Below are 21,967 nucleotides of genomic sequence, written 5' to 3'. Positions count from 1 at the left end.
CTTTTCCTTAGCCCTCCAGGAAAAAAGTAGGGTTAAATTATAAAAAGCAAGGTAGAAAAAAAGAAAACAATGTGTTGATGAATCTGCAGAATATTAATGGTATCCATTTACTTAATTTTTTACCATTGGAATATAATAGAACAGCCCTTACAGAAATGTATATTTTGAAATGTTGTCTACCTACTTTGTCCAAGCACAGGCAGAAACAGATATGGCCCAACACTCATGGAGCTTACGGTCTAATTATTGTTTAAAAGAAAAACACCCAATAACTTGAAAATCACACAGATAAAATAAAAAATTACACATGAGTTAAGTGCTACTAAGTAAAGGTCATGGAGCTAGGAGAGCAAGCATTTTTTAAGGGCATTTTACCTACTCAGGGGGTTGGAAAGTCTATCTTGAAGAAGTGATAGATAAGCTAAGATTTAAAGGATAAATAAGAGTCTACTTGGAGAATCGGGAAAGAAAAGTATTATAGGAGAATTGGGAGAGAAAAATATTCTAGGCTGATGTAAAAGTTAGATTCAGATGCCCTGTGGCAAGAGGGAGCATAGTGCAAAGAAGGGACTGCGTAAAGGCTGGAGGAAGGAGGACAAGGGAAGTGGGATTTGAGATGAAACTATAGAAGTGGATGTTATACCAGACCATGGACTTGTTGGCCATGTTAAGTAATTTTGACTTTATACTAAGAGCAGTGGAAAATCACTGGCGTTTTTAAGTAGGTGGGTGACATGATCAGATTTTCATGTTGAAAAGATCATTCTGGCTACAGCGTAGAGAACGGGTTGGGAGGAAGGGCTGCGGCAAGAGTAGGTGGAGGGAGACCAATAAGGAGCCTGTTGCAGTACTCTAGATGAAAGCTGATGGTGCCTTGGACTTAAGACGGTTGCCATAGAAAGAGAAGGAAACAGACTCGAGAGATATTTACAAAGTAAAGCCAGTAGGACATGGAAATATATATATATATATGAAGTGAGGGAGGAGGAAATTACTAAGCAACCTAAGTATTCTAGAAGAGTACTAGGTTTGGGGATTTGTGAAAGAGTAGATCCTGAGTGTGGTTTTGGGTATGTTGAAGTTGAAAAGCCTTCGAGAAATTCAGAAGAGATGTCAGTCAGACAATTGGATATCATAGTCTAGAGCTCAAGAAGAAGTTTAAGCTTGAGTTAGCAGTATGCGAATAATCTGCATATATGTTGTAGACGAAACTGTGGGCACACGAGACACTTGAGAAAGTATAAGATGAGAAGAAGAGAGGACCTAGGAGCAAGCCTCAAGGAATTCCCAGAATGATGGGATTAGGGTTTGCTAATCTTACTAATTCTAAAAAACAACAAAAAAGGACCCCAAAATGTAGTCCATTGATTATGTAGTGATTGCATTGCTTATAATAGTTTAAAATTATTGTGTTCTTCCAATCCAGCTCAGAAATGTGAAATACATCAAGTGTATTAGCTTCACTTTGGTGTGGGATATTGCACAGGAGCTGGGAAACTACCTGTCAGTGGTACTTAATATTCTTTCATATGTCTGCCTTTTTTGATCAAAATCTTCTCCAATTCATGTTGTAATTTTTGTCAAGCGTTCCCTTTAGGTATAATATTACATTTTACAGAAATAAAACACTTATTTCTGTAAGCATCTTTCTTGGCTTAGTGTTCTACTGTTACAGTGTTTGGGTTAATAAAATGTAAACTATTTGGTTTAACATTTTTGGTTAGTTTTTATCTATTCATTTTAAATAGAAGCTCATCCAAGTGGAATTTTTAAAAAGTGTTTTCCCTTCAGACCTGCAAATATTTTAAAATGTTTTTCTACATAAAATATGGGTACTGTATAATTAAGATGTTACGAACAGTTTTTCGAGAATACGTCATGTGTTTCCCAGGGTACTTATTCTGTTCACTGGTAAGTCAGAGAATGATTCTGATTGGCTTAACTTGATCTTCATCCATATTTAGGTTGTAGTACTCTGTTCTTTTGTCACTTTACATTCTCCTTAAAAATACCTTAGTGGAGGAATGTGTCATAAAGCTATTCTTGATTGTAGTACTGTTCTCTGTTATTCCCAGGAATATATAACTAAGGAGAAACTTCTGGCCAAAGAAGGGGAAGGGAGTTATTTGGTTCGGTTGGTTTTTATTTATGTATATTTATTCATTGAGCAAATTTTTGAGCACCCACTGTGTATCAGGCACTATATAGGACATTTAGGACATTGGTTGATAAAACAAAGATTCTTACCCTTGAAGAGTTTACCCGAAGTGGGAGGAAGATAGTCAGTTAATAATAGACATAATAACTAAATTATATCCATTGTTTAAAAGTGGTAAGTACTAAGGGAAAAGAAAGAAGAGTTGGGGGATTTGGAGTGAGGGGCACGGGGTTTGCAATTTTAAATAGGAGGATCAGAGTAGGTGGTGAGCAAAGATGCAAAGTGAGGGAGTTAGCCAAATGGATGTCTGGGTGAGGAGCTTCCAGCCAGAGGGAAGAGCCCATGTAAAGGCCCTAAGGCAGGAGTCTTGTGTGTTCAGAGAACAGCAAGGAAGCAAGGAGGCCAGTAGTGGAGGGAAAGATTGATAGGAGAGATCAGAGAGAAGAGGTAATGTAGGGCCTTGTAGACCATTGTAGGGAATTTGGTTTTGACTCTGAATAAAATGAGCTGTAAGGGAAGGTGCAATGCCCACTCTGCACAGTCAGCAGCGGTGGTCTTAGGTTCTCATTAACATTCACACTCGCCGGACACGATAGGCAGAAACCTGGCACCAGGTTTACTTACCTTTGGAAGACATAAGACAGGAAATAGAGCACGTCAGCATGACAGCTTCAAATAATCTTTATTGGCAGTTCTTACAAAAGACGGGGCTGCTTCCCACCCCCATAGGGGCACACTCAGTTGCGTGGAATGAGGCCATATTCATGGGTGTGGGCTACCCCAGCCAAAGAAGCCTGAAATCTACCAGGATTTCTTATAAATCCAGCAGGATATCTTAGAAAGCCTCAGAATGTAGCTCCCACTACATGCACACTTTACGTTAAGAGAGACATCACACAGAGAGGCTGAGGCCTGTGTTTCTCAGCATGTTTTCATATGGTCCTGGTTGGGTCTACTTTCAGGGTCTCTGAGTCCACTCATAGTCCTCCCAGTCCAGATGCAGTTTCCCGGTCAGTGGTGGTTTTTGTAACAATCTTCAACACAGCTGACCTTCCGTATTTTTCTTAATGTAGTATGTTTCCAAGGCAATACTTAAATAGATGATAACATGAGATTTTGTTCCCATGGGAAAAGAGTTCTGTCCTGCAGTTAATTCTTTCTCCTCTGGGAGTTACTGCAGTGTTTTTATTTATTTATTTATTCACCTTTGGCTGTGCTGGGTCTTCGTCTCTGTGCGAGGGCTTTCCCTAGCTGCGGCAAGCGGGGGCCACTCTTCATCGCGGTGCGCGGGCCCCTCACCATCGCGGCCTCTCTTGCTGCGGAGCACAAGCTCCAGACGCGCAGGCTCAGTAATTGTGGCTCATGGGCCTAGTTGCTCCGCGGCATGTGGGATCCTCCCAGACCAGGGCTCGAACCCGTGTCCCCTGCGTTAGCAGGCAGACTCTCAACCACTGCGCCACCAGGGAAGCCCTATTGCAGTGTTTTGAGGAGAGAAGTAACACTTGCATTTTAAAAGGATTACTCTGATTGCCGTGTTGAGAATAGATTTTAGGGAGAACAGGGTAGAAGCAGGGAGACTAGGCTATTTAAGTAATTCAGGCCAGAGAAGATAGTGGCTTGAAGTTGAAATAGTGGTGAGAAAGGTTAGATCCTAACTATATTTTGAAAGTAAAGCCAGCAGGATTTACTACTGCATTGAATGTGTGATTTAAAAGAATATCAGTTAAGGATGATTCAAGGACATTTAGAGTGAACAGCTAGGATGGAGTTGCTATCAAGTGAGATGGGGAAGTCTTCAAGAGCAGTGAATTTGGGTGCAGAGATTAGGAGTTCAGTTTGGACATGTTAGGACATCCAGTTTGAGATGTAGAGTAGCCAAGTACCTATACAAGTTAAGTTTAGGACAGAAGTTTAGAGATATTTATTATTATGTAAATACAGGTTGAGTTCAGAGATAAAAACTTGAAAGTCTACCACATAGATGGTATTTAAAGCCATTAGACTAGACTGGATGAGGTCACTATAGGAGTGAGTGTAGACAGAGAAAAGAATCAGGAACTGAGCCTTTTGGGGGTTATGTATTTAACATCAATTTGCTTTCTTATGCTTGTTTCACATCATTTATTAAAATCCCTCTCTGGGAAGGATATTATCATATGAAACTTAAGGTTATTTTCTTTCATATTTTAAGAACATTTTACTGAATGTTATTTTTTTCTTAATGAGGCTACAACTGACATGTGTTATTTATTTAGTACTTTGAGTCTTAAGGTATTTTTTAGTTTATTATTGAATTAAGAGAGCATTATCTGATTTTTTTTCTTCCTTTTTTAGGGATGATTTGGTCAGACATTAAAAGACTCTGGTATGAAGGGTTGGAAGACTTTTTAGAAGAATCACGTAATCAACTCAGTTTTGTCATGAATTCACTTTATTTGGCAACCTTTGCCCTCAAAGTGGTTGCTCACAACAAGGTGACTATTAACTATGTCAACTGGAGGCACAAGTAAAGTTTATTTAGGAAAAAACCAGGATATTTAGCTATGTATCTCAGAGTTACTTTGGCCCAAATCTGTGTCTGATGTGTTTTCATTCTAAACCTATCCTTGTGCAAGGGAATAGTACACATTGTTTCCTTCCTTTCTAATAGCTTCAAGGGTGTTAATTACCATTAAATGTTGGTTACCTATTTTATGCCAGGCACCATGATTGATACTTGCTATACTTTATCTCATTTTATTCTCACAGGGATTCTATGAGACAGATGTCCTTATTCCCATTTTGCAAATAAGGAAAAGGAGCTCAGAGATAATAAGTAACTTGTCCAAGACCACACAGTAAGAAACCAAGACTGGATTTAAATCCAGGTCTGTCTAGGCATTTTCTTTCTACCAAATGCCAATTCCTTACATCTGAGCTAGGTTCATTTACCTCATTAACCTATATATTACCTCATTAACCTAAGTAACACAAAGTTACTTAAATTGATTAGTGTTAGATATCTTTATATCTATCAGGAAAAAGTTTATCTGAATGGAACTCATTATATAGTGTTTTACACATTCCAAATCATGACTATTATCTTCCACAGCTTAAAAAGTTATGTAAATTCAGTTATTTTCTGATTCCTATATTTTTAAATTTAAAATTTGACAAAAATCTAACCTTATAGACATCTTATAATGTTACTTTTATAAAGATTTATTAAAAGCCTAGGAAAGGTAATGGAGATTATGTTAACTATCTTTGTTTACACCTGAGTTTAGAATTCTGAGCTGTCACATTCAAGGAACTATTTATATAATATTTTTTGGGTTTTGACTAATTTATAGACTATAGAGAAAGCAAACTGGTTATCTTATATCACTTTATTAAAAACCTCTATTCCTGTAATTGATCAGTAGTACCGAACATGTTTATTAGGTATGTTCAATGACCAGAGTTGTGAAGTTATTAAGAAAATAAAAATTGATCATATATAGATAGATGGTTTGATAGAGAGGTTGAGGGTCATTGGTTTTTTTAGACTGGTCTCTTTAGTTCTAGAAGCAGGGTGCCCATATAGTTTATTATTCAGACCAAGACACTTTACGAATGAAAGGGGGCACAATTAATAATTATGCCAGGAAAACTGGTATGTAATCTGGGACTGTCCCAGGCAATTGGAACATGTGGTCATTCTATGTCTAAGTATAATAATACACTCTTTTTTTTCTTGTTATTTAGAAGGGAGAAAGCGTCTATGGGCCATTGTAGAATCCTGAGTCAAAGGGCTAGGTTAATTTAATGTGATAGCTAATTAATTGACAGCACACATTCTTAAAGTTTGTGTTGTGGAATTTAAGAAAAACTAGCAAAAATTTCATTCATAAAAAATTTAATGACTTAGTTTTTTAAAACATAAGAATTTCTGAGAAAACCTCTTTATATAGCACAAGTGATATTGCCCCACATATGTAGAAATCTTTTATTTATTTAAAACAATGTTATTTCTATTAAAAGAAGAGAACTTTATAAAACATAAATGGAGTTCCCCCACAAGGAGACATAAAATAGTTTTCTTTCAACAGTCAGAATATTTGTTTCTATTTTCCTAAGTTGAGAGAGCTATTTTATCTTTGGCTTTTTTTCCCCCTAACCTTAGTTTCATGATTTTGCTGATCGAAAGGACTGGGATGCATTCCATCCTACACTGGTGGCAGAAGGGCTTTTTGCGTTTGCCAATGTTCTGAGTTATCTTCGTCTCTTTTTTATGTATACAACAAGCTCTATTTTGGGTCCATTACAGGTAAGTAATTAAAATTTCTTGAAGAAAATTTGTTAAAACTACTACACCTTTTACTTGTCCACTGGAACATTGTTTTCTCATGATCTTAAAGCTAAACTTTGCTTTTGAAAATAGTTAACAGTTGAAAAGTCACAGCATGTTCATCTGCTTTGCTTCTGCCTGAATGATAATCCTTTGCTTTTAGATATTCCAAACTTTGTTAAGCTGTGGTCCGTTGTCCCTCTCCCCCGAGTTCATAGTCGTAGATTTATTTAAAATATAGTTATATTTCAGACAGTAGAGGAACATAAAATTTTGCTTTTTACCAAAATGAATTTCACATTTAAAGTTTTAAATGATAAATATAAGGGAGATGTTGTACAAACAGAATTCATACTTCATGATGATTTTGAAAATATGTAAGTTATATTTTAACAAAATACTCTTTTACTTTGCTTAATAAATATCAAATGTAATAAGTTGGAAAATAGAGTATTTAGAGCTAAAAAATTCCATAGAGCTTATGTAGTCCAACTTTATGATTTACAGTACTTTATAGTTAAAGAAATTGAGCTTTTATTTTTTCAAAGCAGTATGATTATTATACATGAGAGTCCAGGACTAAATTCTAAGTCTCTTTACACTAAAGAAAGGACTCATAATTGGTTGCATGTACCCCACAGATTTTAGTAGTTGATTGTTCTTGAAAGGTGGAGTCAGTTCTGCTTGGTGACCAGCTCTACATAATACTTTATTTTATAAGTCTGAAAACCTGAGCAATACTCATTTTTCCTTGTTAAGTCAAAATTTACTAACAATTTAGATTCTTTTTTGTATTTTTAAAGGAGATATTTTAAATAAGATGCATAATTACCTTCTCCAACAGAGATATGAAAACAAAATATGTAGGAAAAACCCCATTTGATTTGGCTTGTGCTGTCATCCTCCAAGAGTGTTTCCTGAAGTGTGACTCTCTCTTAGCCAAGTCCTGTGAGATGCTCTGACTGAAATAAGTTTGGGATGCACTGCATTCCATATAACCTCTTTTGGGAATTCACAGTGCACATTATCACATTAAAGCCTATGAGAAAGAAGGAAAGAAACTTGTTTGATCTTGTTCAAACTGTCATCACCTAAATTCAGTTAACATCATACCCATTTTTCATGAAATATGCTCAGGTCTCTTTTTTTCTCCAAAACATGGTTTGTGAAACACTGGTTTAGACTGTCTGTTATTTTGATTTAATTTTATCACTAATATTGTCTATAAATGTTTTAATCAAGAGTCCACAGTATTTCTATATGCACATTGTTTTCTTTGTTTTTTAGCTTATAACTGATGGTATCACTAAGTTTCTATACTGAAAATTTCTTTACAGATTTTTAAAACGAGTTAAAAAGGAAAAAGTATATTATTATTTCTTAGTAAATTATTTGTTTCTTTTTCTTAGAACTGTTGAGTCAGGTCTTCCTGACTTAATCTTTTCCCAAAAAAAACTATAGACATGTATACAAAAACTGCATAAGTGGGTATTTGTCTTTTTAGCTGTGGTGTGTGTTTTTCTCCTCCAGCAAGGTACTTTATATTGTTCTAATAGCCACAGAACTAGCAAATAATTTAAGTGAAGCTAACAAATATTTAGTGTACTCCTATTTTTTAAAAGGTCTACAGGTTAATCATAATATATGTTTAAATATTATGATCTAGTCCAGCAAATGATTTTTTAAAAAATTATCTTAAGGTATAATTTGCCATACAGTAAAATGTACACATCTTAACTGTATAGTTTGATGAGTTTTGCAAATATATAAACTTGTTTCGAGTGTGACTGGTTCTCATGGTGCAGGCTCCCTGCTCCAAGTCATTATATAAAGTCTGCATCCAGCAGGAAGAAGGGGAAAGGCAGAAAGCATGAGCCAGCTGTCTTTCTTTTTTTTAACAGGAGGACGATTATTTTTCCTCGAGGCCTACCAAATACTTCCACTTATAACTCATTGGCCAGAATTGGGTTACATGGCTGTTTGTATCTCTGAGGAGATGAGTACTTTTAATTGAGCATATTTCCCCCCAAGAAATCAAGGTCTGGTTAGTCAGAAAGAGGATGAAAAATAGATATTTAATAAGAATCTGTAGAGTCCTATCTTCAGGCTTTTACTTAAAAAATTTCTCCAATAAAGGTATTTGTTTTCCAGTATAATCTTATTGACATGACAGATTTGTATAACATATTGGTGACAAAGAACTCTAGAATAATTTTGTGCAGAAGATTCATAATACATTTTCTTCCATTTTGTTAATCAGAAGCAAGGAACTCAATTAAAAGAGTGATCCAGTTACAAATATAAAGCTAAAACAAATGCAAAAGGAAAATTGGCAATAAGTTAACCACTTTAGCTAAAGTGCAGCTTTTTTCCTTTACATAACATGCGATGTCAGATAATATTTTTATGTGATTACTGCAGTTGTTTGTTAAATTTATCTCCATTTACTAACATTTTTTTCCTTCCAAATCTTTGTAGATTTAGAAGCTGACAGACTTTTATTTTAGCTGGTTATATAACCTGCAGTAGGAGTCCAGATCTCTCCCTTAGTTAGAATGACTATAATTTATCATTCAAATAGAGACACTTTGGAGAATGAAAAGGATATTATTCATTACTAAGTTGGGACAACAGCTGTGAACTGGGACTGTACCAGGCAAAGCAAGCTCGTGGAATTATCCTGTAGTGGAATACCTAAAATGATCCTGATTCAGCAGTGATTGAATCCTTTATTCTATTACTTGAAATTTGTATGATTGTATTTGTTAAATTTCTGACATGTTGTAGGTAGACTTTGGAAGATGGCCTTCTACAATCGGGCCTTACTTTCTAGCCATTGCTCACTATACTCATCTCCTTATCTCTTCATGAAATACTTCTCCATCTGGGCCAAGACCAATCACTAATCTCACACAGGTCCTGTGCTTTCCCACTTCCTTGTCATTTTTTATGTTATTACCCTATTTAGAATGTCCCAGACCCGGGGTCCCCAACCCACAGGCCACGGACCGGTATCGGTCCACGGCCTGTTACGAACCAAACTGCACAGCAGGAGGTGAGCGGCGGGCAAGCGAGTGAAGCTTCATCTGCCGCTCCCCATCGCTCGCATTACCACCTGAACCATCCCCCCCACCGCCTGCCCCGTCTGTGGAAAAATTATCTTCCACGAAAACAGGCCCTGGTGCCAAAAAGATTGGGGACCGCTGTCCCAGACTATCCTCTGCTTGTTGAAACTTTACTTATTCATTCAATAAATATTTATTGAGTGCCTGATAGGTACTGGACACTGGGAATACTAAAATGAGTATGCTGCAGTCTCCTTTTAAAGAACTCACAGTTCACCGAGGATGACAAGCCAATGACAACATTTGGAATGGTAGATGCTGTAATAGAGAGCTCAGAGGAAGGGTACTCACGTCAGTCTAAGGCATCAGAGGAGACTTCCCAGAAGAGATGACACTGAAATTAAGCCTTAAAAGATGAGTTGAAAGGAGGTTGGCTGTAGGGCATTCCAGGGAGAGGGAACATGCACCAGCTTTAGTGTCCCCACCACTAGAAAATCTATTCCTACACTCGTACTCCCATGAGAATGAATTTCTCCATATGATGGACTTAGTACTTTGGACCTCTAATGAGCACTTCCTATAGCTAAGTCTTAATCATAAGACAATTTAAATTTAGCTTGTCCTAAATTATGTTATGTTGTTTCTACTAAATTAAAAATTCCTTGAGGATTGGGAATATATCTTCACTTTCTGGTCTGCACCTTATGCATTGCCTTGCCATAGTAGTTACTATGTTTGTTGAATTGAGTTGAAAAACTTGTTAGATGGGGTTAAGTAAATACAAGCACTGATTGGTCTGAGAAAACAAAAAAATCTGATGGAGAAATAGGGCTACATCCTAGCTGTTGCTGTACCTGCTTGTTCCCAATAATAACAGCAACTAACATTTATTGAACATTTCATGTGGGCCAGGCACTCTGTTATATGTTTTCCATTTATTTAACCCTCATCACAACCCTTGTTATTTTTTATTTTCATTTTACAAATGGAGGGTTTAAGGCTTAGGGAGAGAAATAGTTCACAGAACTATTAAGTGGCAGAGTCAAGAGCTGAACCTGCGTCGGTCTGACTCCAGAGGCCAGCCTGCTCTTTGAAGTTAGCTCTCCCGCTTTTTTGAATTCAGGATGCCAGCTAATCTACCTCAGCAGATGTAAGAGACATGATTGGGCATAAATCAGTAATGTTACATACTTCAACAACCAAAAAAAAAAAAGACACAATCTATAAATAATCGTGGTAATAGTAATATTAACAGTGAACATTTGAGTCCTTAACTGTGTGTCAGATACTGTTCTAAGATCTTTATTTACATTTATGACCTCATTCAATCCTCACAACCATTCGAAGAGGCAGACTCTTTTATTTACGTTTTGCAGAGGAAGCAACTGAGGCGTAGAGACATTAAGTAACTTGTACAAGGTCACACGGCTGTTGAGTAGTAGAACTGGGATTCCAGCCCAGGTGGTTTGGCTCCAGAGCTAATGGTCTTAACCACCGTGCTGAATTGCTTCTCAGAGTTTTCTTGAGTAATATGAGTCCCTCATTAACTTTTACTGTACAGTACTTCTGTTGGCAGGCTTTCATAATTTATAGATTTTTAAAATTCTTCTTCATTTATCCATGTGTGTCAAATGACTTACGCAGCCTTTAATACTGGTAGTTGGGTGATTAGACAAGAAGCGAAAGACAGGATCACACAGCTTGGTTCAGAATCTTGCTCCATAACTTACTGTTACCTCTTCTCTTGGAGTCTCAGTTTCTGTATCTGTTGTGAAGATTGAATGGGTCAGTGTATATCAGATGCACAGCAGAGTACCTGATGCATCATGGGCTTTACATAAACGTTTAGATCCACTCCTCCATTCCCTTAGAGTAGTGGAGGTAACTGTGACCGACCTGAAAAATAATACAAGAAAACTTGGAAAGTGAATGTAGTATGTGACACACGAGTGCATCCTTTATTCCTAGTGAATTGTTTGTTTTTATTGGATAATTATCAGACTTAGTTTAGTGGCCTGTATAACATAAATGGCATATTATTGTTGTTTGTAAAGTATTGTTCTTTGTGAGTAAAGAGTGATTTCAGGTGTTTTGCATTTTAGGGTATACTGGGGATGGATATTTTTTCTTGAAAGGAGTATGGAATGTCAGAGCTAGAGGGAAACTTAGAAGTCGTATAGTCTAGGGGTTCAAAAACTGGAGAGGCTGCAAGGATGGTGTGGGGAGCACATTTAACCTATATTCTCCAGCCCTGCCCTCAGAGATGCTGATTAAATAGTTTGGGGTGAAGTCTGACAAATTTTTAATAGCGTGTAGATGAGCAAGTCTGATGCAGCATGTGGCCATTTCTTTTATAGGTCAGGAAAGTAAGGCCCAGCTCACATAGTGTTAGAAAAAAGATGGTGCAAAATGTTAATTAACAATTACATCTTTTAGAATACATTTATTCGTGTATTAATTCAACAAGCCCTGCTGTGTAGGCAAAATGCATGAGAACTAAATATTTCTTAATTGTACCCAGCCCCAAATTTCTAATGGGAGAGCTAAGATACAAACCGCAAAGTGATGTTTTAGAAAAGCGCTTGCAAGGAGTCAGAAGCAAGAATTCAATTCCACCTTTGCCATCTATTAGTTCTTTCACCCTGAGCAATTCACTAAATCTCTCTGAGTTTCAGTTTGTCACTTGGAGAAATGGAGATAATGCTAGCCTTCCCCACCTTGCAGGATAAATAAAAATATGTGATACCTCTTGGAAAATGGTAAAGAGTTAGATAAAAGACATATAAAAAGTAGTTATGTATTCAGTATTTTAATTAATATGCCAGGCTCTGGAGCTTACTGACATTGTGCCTGCCCTTAAAGACTGCTAGAAGAGACAAACATAAAGTATAAAGTGAAGAATACTATTTTAGAGATTACATACAAAGGACTTGGGAGCATGACTGAGCGGGTGCTTGGAGAGAGTCAGGAAGTTTGAGTTGTCTGAGTTCTTTGTACATTTTGGGTATTAACCCCTTATCAGACACATCATTTACAAATATCTTCTCCAATTCGGTAGGCTGCCTTTTCACTTGTTGATGGTTTCCTTTGCTGTGCAAGAGCTTTTAAGTTTGAGTAGGTCCCATTTGTTTATTTTTGCTTTTGTTTCCCTTGCCTGAGGAGACATATCAAAAAATGTATTGTTAAGACCAATACCAAAGAGCATACTGGCTTATATTTTCTTCTAGGAGTTTTATGGTTTCAGGTTTTTGTATATGGTGTGAGAAGTTTGATTCTTTTGACACATATAAAGGGCATCTTGAGCATGAATGGCTTGATTAGATAGATGGATTATCTTTCCTACAGATAATTATGGGTTTTTCTGGAGAAAGATTTGGAAAAAGAATGACTGGAAGTTATTATTATTTCTTCCCTTTTGTCAGCCACTTTTATAATTGAACACTTAATATGCACCCTAATGATAACACCTCTTTCCTCTATCAGGCATTTAGCATGTTTTTGCTATTCTACATAGTGCTCTGTGTATGAGGTTTTTTCCTCTGTTAAATTATTTCCTAAGGATACATCTTCAGTAGTATTAACATATCAAAAGATAGGATTCTTATAGTGCCTCAGTATTTCTATTTCTTTATAAAAGGATGTGTTAATTTTCAGTCACACAAACAGTGTAAAAGCACACAAACAGTTCACCACGTTAATAGCTTTAGTGCTATCTTTCTTTGTTATACTATCTTAGTAGTTTTCTTTAATTTCCATTCTTCTGATTACTAGGAAAATATTTTTCTCTGTGTGTACTAGTGTTAACTTCTGTGTAAATTTCAGTATTAATTTTTAAACTACCATCTTTTTTTTATTACTTACTGTTGATATTTCTCAATTAAAACTACTAAGTAGTTTTAAATAAGTAAACATGTAAGAAAGCGTGATTGTTATTTTTACAAATAAATGAGCCTTATAATCTTTCTCAGACTAAAATTAATTTACTGCTTTTAATGTTTGCATTTCACATGAATGTTTCATTAGTGTGCTCTTCAAGCTAATGTTCACCTCAGCGATATCCACTGTAGCTAATTTTGGTTCTTCCATGTTATACAAGAACTAATATCATGTTTTTAAAAAACAAGTCCTGAAGTTTGTAATGTTCTCATTAAATATTGCTCATCTTGATATTGAAATTAAATTACTCTTATCTTTAAAACAGTAATATTAAATTAAGGCTTTTACTTTGGGACTAAATTTTTGAAATTAAAATTATAACAGCATACATGGTCACTCTTGGAAAACTTTATTTACCTTTAAGCTCACAGTGTCTAAATTTTCTTCAAATCCAGTCTTTTCTGTACTTACCTAAAGCAGTTATTGTACTCTTACTGTCATACATTATTAGGTTCTCTACTAACACGATACGGCTTTATTCTAAGCACTCACAATCTGAATAAATGATTTCTTTCCAAAGTGACCTAATAAAGCTATCATTGATTAAGAGAGAAATGTATTTCTTCTCTTTCTCACACATTTTGAGCTTTCTGGTTCTAAAAGTTTTCTGTTTCTTCCATCAGAATTTTGCAAGGGGGCCAAGTGAGGGAAGCATAAGATTTTGAAAAGAGCCACATGCTAGTCAAGTGCATAAAAGTCAGGCATAGTGGACCTCCCCACTCCAAGTCGCCGGGAGTACTAGCTTGTGCTGTGCCTCAAAATTTTAGCACACCTCTTCGACTTAATTAGCTGGCTCACTATAGTGGGCTGGAGGGGCTTGGCCACTTGCCTGCTGCTACTATTTTGTATCGTCGGTGATTGGCGTGTGTTATGTTGGCAGGCTCAAGGGAGTTCGGAATTTTATTTGAAGTTGGATTTCACTAATTATATATATTTGGCCTGGTTACATTTGAGGAGGGATTATTTCTAAACACTAATTTTTGTATCTTAAAAGTAATAAATGCATATAGCAAAGAAGATTCAAACCACACCCCTAGTCCTACCTCCCATAGATAAGCACTGTTAATGGTTTCTTGTGTAAACTTCCAGAAATTTCCTGTGCATATCAAACCTTATCTATATGAAAATATATATCTGACCTATCCTTTAAAAAATAGCTGTTTAATACTGTTGTGTACCCTGCTTTTTTGACTTAATGTTTTGTAGGCACCTTTCTATGCCAGCACATAGCACTTCATTCTTTTTAACAACAACATTTAGGATGTTCTAATTTTTTTTTCTACAGCACTACAATGAAAATCCTTGTATGTAATGCATCTTTGTGTACTTCCTGTTGGCTAAATTCCTAGGGATAGAATTTCGGGATCAAAGTGTAATGTTAAATTATTCTCCAAATTTGTATGCCAATTTAAATAACAAGAATTTATGAAAAGTACCTATTCCTCAGAATTTGAAAGAGTATTAAAGGAGAATGAAATTAGGCTTGAATAAAGCTCCCAGATGCATTACACATGTCTAAATTATGGTAGATACTCACATAAGTATTAGACCCTCTCATTTGACTTAACACATATAATATTTTCTTATAATAGACCCCAAATGAAAGAAAATTGATCACCTTGGCAAAAGAGATTAGGGCAGTCCTAGAGGGGGAAATGCTGTTCTTCAGGAAGTGGTTTAGAATTGGTTGCAAAAATCAAATGAAATACTTTATGTCCTAATGGTTTTATATTTGTAAACTTTGAGAAACTATAAATATAAGCATTTATTTCCCTTTAGGTTTTAGCAAAGAATTTTCCTTTCATCCCTTGCAAATTAGGCCTTTTCTTAAATCTCTATGTCTCTTCCTCTACCTTCATAGCAAAATTATCCTCTGCAGACTTGATCCAGATTCAAGGAATGTACCATTTTTGTTTGGCAACTGGATTTTTGATGTTTTGAAAGTGATGAAATATCTCAAACAGGTGGAAGAAAAGGAGTAGCCTTGTGGATCATATGTTTTCTTGCCTGGTCATTTAGTTTTTCATATTTTGTTTTCCTGATGATTTTAATGAATGCCTATGTACTGTATTCCACAGATTTCAATGGGACAGATGTTACAAGATTTTGGAAAATTTCTTGGAATGTTTCTTCTTGTTTTGTTTTCTTTCACAATTGGACTCACACAACTGTATGATAAAGACTATACTCCAAAAGAACAGAAGGACTGTGTAGGCATCTTCTGTGAACAGCAAAGCAATGATACCTTCCATTCGTGAGTGTCTTTTAAATTTTTAGTAAATGTATGTCTGTCTTTCTGTTGTGTTATGTATGAATTCATACCTACAGAACTAGAACTTCAAATTTTCTTTAAGAAATACGTTTTGAATAAGAAATACTTATTTTTCATGAATCATTTGATAGTCATCTTTACACATAGAATCTTAAATAATTAGTGGCCTGAGTTATTACATTGTCTCCTCGACTACAGTCTATCTTAACAGAGGAACTCTTGCATTTTGTGCACTCTTAGCATTTTGGGCAGGACAGTTCTTTGTGGGCCCTATATATGTATTGTGAGATGTTCCACGTCTCTGCCCTTCAAGTATTAATTGTCAGTGGCAATTCTCAGTCATTGTTACAACCAAAGCACTCTCAGATTTCAACACTTCTTAGGAGGTCATTAGGGTTGAGATTGTTAAAGCTTCAAGAACATTTTTTTTCTCTAATTTATTGTATCGGAAGGAATTGAGCAACCAGTTGTGAGGCAGACAAAATACCTCCCCACATTCTTAGATAAAATAATGGAGAAGAGGTGTAGAATTACACGTGCATAGAAAGGCTGGAGAAGCCTGGATGCCACTCATGAGGGGTGCAGGTACTGGCTTGCCCCCTGCTAGGGCAGATAGAGGTCTGCCCTAGTGCTGTCAGGTTTCCTGTGACCACCTTGCTGCTCTCCCCAGCCCAAACTAAGAGGATACCCCAGCTCTGCTCATTCCACATCACAGCATGGCACTGGATCTACGGCATCGAGGACCTGGCAAAAGACTCGTCCTTGTGACATAGGGGCAACCAGTCCTGGAGCGTAGCCCAGGTGGTGCGGCAGCTGCCATTGTTGGAGCTTACTCCAGCGGCACCCCAGAAGCAGCCCAGAGTTTTGACAGCAGCACAGCTGCTGGGTTTCCTGTGACCACCTTGCTATGTGCCAAAGCCCAGGCTGAGTGGATGCTCTGGCCCCACTCACTTCACGCCATAGCGCAGCACTGGATCTGGGGTGGCCAATACCAGGGAAAAGACACGACCATGGGCTGCTTGATCCACTCAGATCAAGAGAATTGATCTAAACAAAGATCATTTTAACAAGGAACTAGAAAATATAAAAAAAGACCCAAACAAAAATAGGCAATTCAATATCTGAAATAAAAAACACTCTGAATAACAGCCTAAGTGACACAGAAGAACACATAAGTGATCTGGAAGATAGAATAATGGAAATCACCCAATCAGAACAGCAGAAAGAAAGACAAATGAAAATAAACAAAAAAACAAAAGCAGTCCATTAGATCTCTAGGATAACATTAAACATACCAACATTCACGTAATAGGGGTTCCAGAAGGAGAAGAGAGAGAAAGAAGGGGATCAAAAATGTATTTGAAGAAATTATGGCTGAAACTTTCCCAAATCTGAAGAAGGAAACAGATATCCAGGTACAGGAAGCACAGAGGGTCCAAAACAAGATGAAACCAAACAGACCCACATCAAGACATATCATAATCAACATGGCAAAAGTTAAAGGTAAAGAGAGAATTCTAAAGGCATCAAGAGAAAAACAGTCATATACAAGGGAATCCCCATAAGACTATCAGCTTAGATTTCTCTGCAGAAACTTTGTGGGCCAGAAGGGAGAGGCTTGATATATTCAAAGTGCTGAGAGGAAAAAACCTACAACCTAGGATACTCTACCCAGCAAGATTATCATTTAGAATAGAAGGAGAAATAAAGAACTTACCAGACAATCAAAAACTAAAAGAATTCATCAATAGTAAACCTAAAAAATGTTGAAGGGTCTTTTCTAAATGGAAAAGAAGTAAGAATCTATAGGAAAGGGAAAATACCAGTAGGAAAGGCAGTTACATAGTAAGGATTGAAGATCACTTTAAAAAGCCAGTACATAGGTGAAAAGAAACACACACACACACAAAAAAGCAACTATAAATGCAGTAAACAGTTGAGAGATAAGCATGAAGATGTAAAATATGACATTAGAAACACAATGTGGGTGAGGGGGGTAAAAATGTAGATCTTTTAGAATGTGTTTGAACTTAAATGACTATCAGTTTAAAACAAGTAGATATAATTATGGGACAACATATATGAGCCCTATGGTAAACACAAATCAAAAACCTATGATAGATATGCAAAAACCAAAAAGAAAGGAACTCAAGCATACTACTAAAGGAAATCATCAAACCACAACAAGAGAGACAAAAAGAAGAAATGAACAGAAGAGAACTACAAAAACAACTGGAAAACAAGGAATAAAATGGTAATAACTGCATACCTATCAATAACTACTTTAAATGTCAATGGACTAAATGCTCCAATCAAAAGACATAGGGTGGCTGATTGCATGAAAACACAAGACCCTTCAATATGCTGCCTGCAAGAGACTCACTTCAGGGCTAAAGAAACACAGAAAAAGTGAGGGATAGAAAAAGATACTTCATGCAGATGAAAACGACAAAGAAGCAGGGAAAGCAGTACTCATATCAGACAAAATAGACTTTAAAACAAAGTCTGTAACAAAAGACAAAGACGAGCACTGTACAATGATAAAGGGATCAACACAAAAGAGGATGTTACACTCATTAACATATATGCACCCAATATAGGAGCACCTAAATTTATAAAGCAAGTACTAACAGACATAAAGGGAGAAATTGACAGTAATACAATAATAGTAGGGGACTTTAACCTCTCAGTGACATCAGTGGATAGATCATCCAAACAGAAAATCAGTAAGAAAACAATGTTCCTAAATGACACCATAGACCAGTTGAACTTAATTGGTATTTACAGGACATTCCATCCCAGAACAGCAGAATACACATTCTTTTCACGTGTATATGGAATGTTCTCCAGGATGGATCACATACTAGGCCACAAAACAAGCCTTAATAAATTTAAGAGAATAGAAATTATATGAAGCATTTTTTTCTGACCGCAGTGGTATGAAACTAGAAATCAACTATAGAAAGGAAAATGGGAAAAGAACAAACACGTGGAGACTAAATAACATGCTACTAAAAAACCAATGGGTCAATGATAAAATCAAAGAGGAAATCAGAAAATAGCTCAAGACAAATGAAAATGGAAACACACCTTTCCAAAATTTGAGGGATGCAGCAAAAGCAGTTCTAAGAGGGAAATTTATAGCAATACAGGCCTTCCTCAAGAAATAAGAAAAATTTCAAACAAATATCTTAATCTGCCACCTAAAAGAATTAGAAAAAGAACAAACAAAGCCCCAAGTCAGCAGAAGGAAGGAAGGAAGGAAATAATAAATATCAGAGTGGAAATAAATAAAATAGAGATAAAAAACAGAAAAGATCAATGAAACCAAGAACTGGTTTTTTGAAAAGATTAACAAAATTGATAAATCTTTAGCCAGGCTTACCAAGAAGAAAAAGCCAGCCTTTACCCAAATAAACAAAATAAGAAATGAAAGTGGAGAAGTAACAACCAATACCACAGAGATACAAAAAAATCATAAGAGAATACTATGAACAGTTATATGCCAACAAATTGGACAACCAAAAAGAAATGGACAAATTTCTAGAAACATACAGCCTGCCAAGACTGAATCAAGAAGAAACAGTCAATTTGAACATACTGATCACTAGAAGTGAAATTGGATTTGTAAAACAAACAAACAAACAAAAAAACCCCAGCAAACAAAAGTCCAGAATGGGATGGCTTCACAGGGGAATTCTACCAAACATATAAAGAATTAATACCTATCCTTCTCAAAGTATTCCAAAGAATTGAAGAGGATGGAACACTCCCAAATTCATTCTATGAGGCCACCATTACCCTGATACCAAAACCAGACAAAGACAGTACAAAGCAAATTACAGGCTAATATTTTTGGTAAATATAGATGCAAAAATCCTCAATAAAATATTTGCAAACTGAATCTAAAAATGTGTAAAAAGGATCATACACTATGATCAAGTTGGATTTACTCCAGTGTCACAAGGATGGTTCAACATATGCAAATCAATCAATGTTATACACAACATTAACAAAAGGTAGGATAAAAATCACATGGTCATCTCAATAGTTGCAGAAAAAGTGTTTGACAAAATTCAGCATCCATTCATGATAAAAACTCATCAAAGCGGGAATAGAGGGAACATATCTCAACATAATAAAGGCTATTTATGCCAAACCCATAGCCAGCATCACACTCAATGATGAAAAGCTGAAAGCTTTCCCATTAAATTCAGGAACAAGACAAGGATGGCCACTCTCACCACTTCTATTTAACAAAGTATTAGAAGTCCTAGTCACAGTGATCAGACAAGAAAAAGAAATAAAACATATCCAAATTGGAAGGGAAGGTGTAAAACTCACTATTTGCAGATGACATATTTTATATAGAAAACCCTAACGTCTCCACCCAAAGAACTATTAGAACTAATAAATGAATTCAACAAGGTTGCAGGATACAAGGTTAACATACAGAAATCTGTGTATGTTAATTAGTTTCTATACACTAATAATGAAATATCAGAAAGAGAAAGTAAAAAACCAAAATCAATCCGATTTAAAATCACGCCTAGCCATAAACTTAACCAAGGAGGTGAAAGACAGTACTCTGAAAATTATGAAACATTGATGTAGGAAATTGAAGATGATACAAAGAAATGGAAAGTTATCCCATGTTCTTGGATTGGAAGAATTAACATTGTTAAAATGGCCAAACTACCCAAAGCAATCTACAGATTTAATGCAGTCCCTATCAAAATACCCATAACATTTTTCACAGAACTAGAACAAATAATCCTAATATTCATATGGAACCAGAAAAGACCCTGAATTGCCAAAGCAATCTTGAGAAAAATGAACAAAGCTGGAGGTGTAAGCCTCCCAGACTTCAGACTATACTACAAAGCTACAGAAATCAGAACAGCATGATACTGTCACAAAAACAGATCAGTGGGACAGAATAGAGAGCCCAAAAATAAACCCATGCACCTTAGGTCAATTAATGTGTGACAAACAAGGCAAGAATATACAGTGGAGAAAAGACACTCTCTTCAACAAGTGGTGCTAGAAACACTGGACAGCTACACGTAAAACAATGAGATTAGAATATTCCCTCAGACCATATACACAAATAAACTCAAAGTGGTTAAAAGACCTAAATGTAAGACACGACACAGTAAAACTCCTAGAAGAGAACATAGGCAGAACACTCTTTGACATACATCATAGCAATATTTTTTTGTATCAGTCTCCTAAGGCAAAAGAAATAAAAGCAAAAATAAACAATGGACCTAACTAAACTTAAAAGCTTTTGTACAACAAAGGAAACCATTGACAAAACGAAAAGACAACCTGCAAAATGGGAGAAAATATTTACAAGTCATGTGACTGACAGAGGGTTAATATCTAAAATATGTAAACAGCTGATACAACTCAATATCGAAAAACAAACAACACAATCAGAAAATAGGCAGAAGACCTGAATAGACATATTTCCAAAGAAGACATACAGATGACTAACAGCCACATGAAAAGGTGCCTAACATCACTAATTATTAGAGAAATGCAAATCAAATCAAAAATATCGCCTCACACCAGTCAGAATGGCCATCATCAAAAAGTCTACAAATTACAAATGTCGGAGAAAACGTGGAGAAAAGAGAAACCTCATACACTGTTGGTGGGAATGTAAATTGGTGCAGCCACTGTGGAAAACAGTATGGAGGTTCCTTAAAAAACTAAAAATAGAACTGTATGATCCAGCAATTCCACTCCTTGTTATATATCCAGGAAAAAATGAAAGCACTAATTTGAAAAGATACGTGCACCCCAATGTTCATAGCAGCACTATTTACAGTAGGCAAGATATGGAAGCAACCCAAGGGCCCGTCGACAGAAGAATGAATTAAGAAGATGGGATATATATATTCCATCTTCTTAATCCATATAAATACACACACAATTTAATATTCAACCATAAAAAAGAATGAAATTCTGCCATTTGCAGCAATGTGCATGGACCTAGATAATATTATGCTTAGTGAAATAAGTCAGACAGAGAAAGACAAATACTGTATAATGTTACTTCTATGTGGAATCTAAAAAATAATACACATGAATGTATATGCAGAACAGAAACAGACTCACAGATATAGAAAACAAACTTGTGGTTACTAAAGGGGAGAGAGGGAAGCAGGGATGGACAAATTATGGGTATGGGATTAACAGATACAAACCACTATGTATAA

At 36.0% G+C, this 21,967-nt stretch overlaps 1 protein-coding gene across 4 annotated transcripts in view; it reads left to right on the top strand.

Annotated features, from left to right (window-relative positions):
• The window catches only part of TRPC1 (transient receptor potential cation channel subfamily C member 1), a 67,989-nt gene that overhangs the window by 43,434 nt on the left and 2,588 nt on the right, over positions 1 to 21,967 (top strand). For 3 of the 4 annotated variants that reach the window (XM_061193596.1, XM_061193595.1, XM_061193597.1), the window contains 3 exons: positions 4,493 to 4,632; positions 6,303 to 6,446; positions 15,547 to 15,722. In XM_061193596.1, the coding sequence (XP_061049579.1) occupies positions 4,493 to 4,632; positions 6,303 to 6,446; positions 15,547 to 15,722 (460 nt within the window). Of the gene's footprint in view, positions 1 to 4,492; positions 4,633 to 4,922; positions 5,026 to 6,302; positions 6,447 to 15,546; positions 15,723 to 21,967 lie in introns of those variants that run through there. The other variant, XM_061193598.1, reaches the window with a different exon arrangement.

Source organism: Eubalaena glacialis, chromosome 6, assembly GCF_028564815.1.
Source record: "Eubalaena glacialis isolate mEubGla1 chromosome 6, mEubGla1.1.hap2.+ XY, whole genome shotgun sequence".
Taxonomy (NCBI): Eukaryota; Metazoa; Chordata; class Mammalia; order Artiodactyla; family Balaenidae; genus Eubalaena; species Eubalaena glacialis.
The sequence above is the reverse complement of the archived record's forward strand: the minus strand, read 5'-3'. Positions and strand labels throughout refer to the sequence as shown.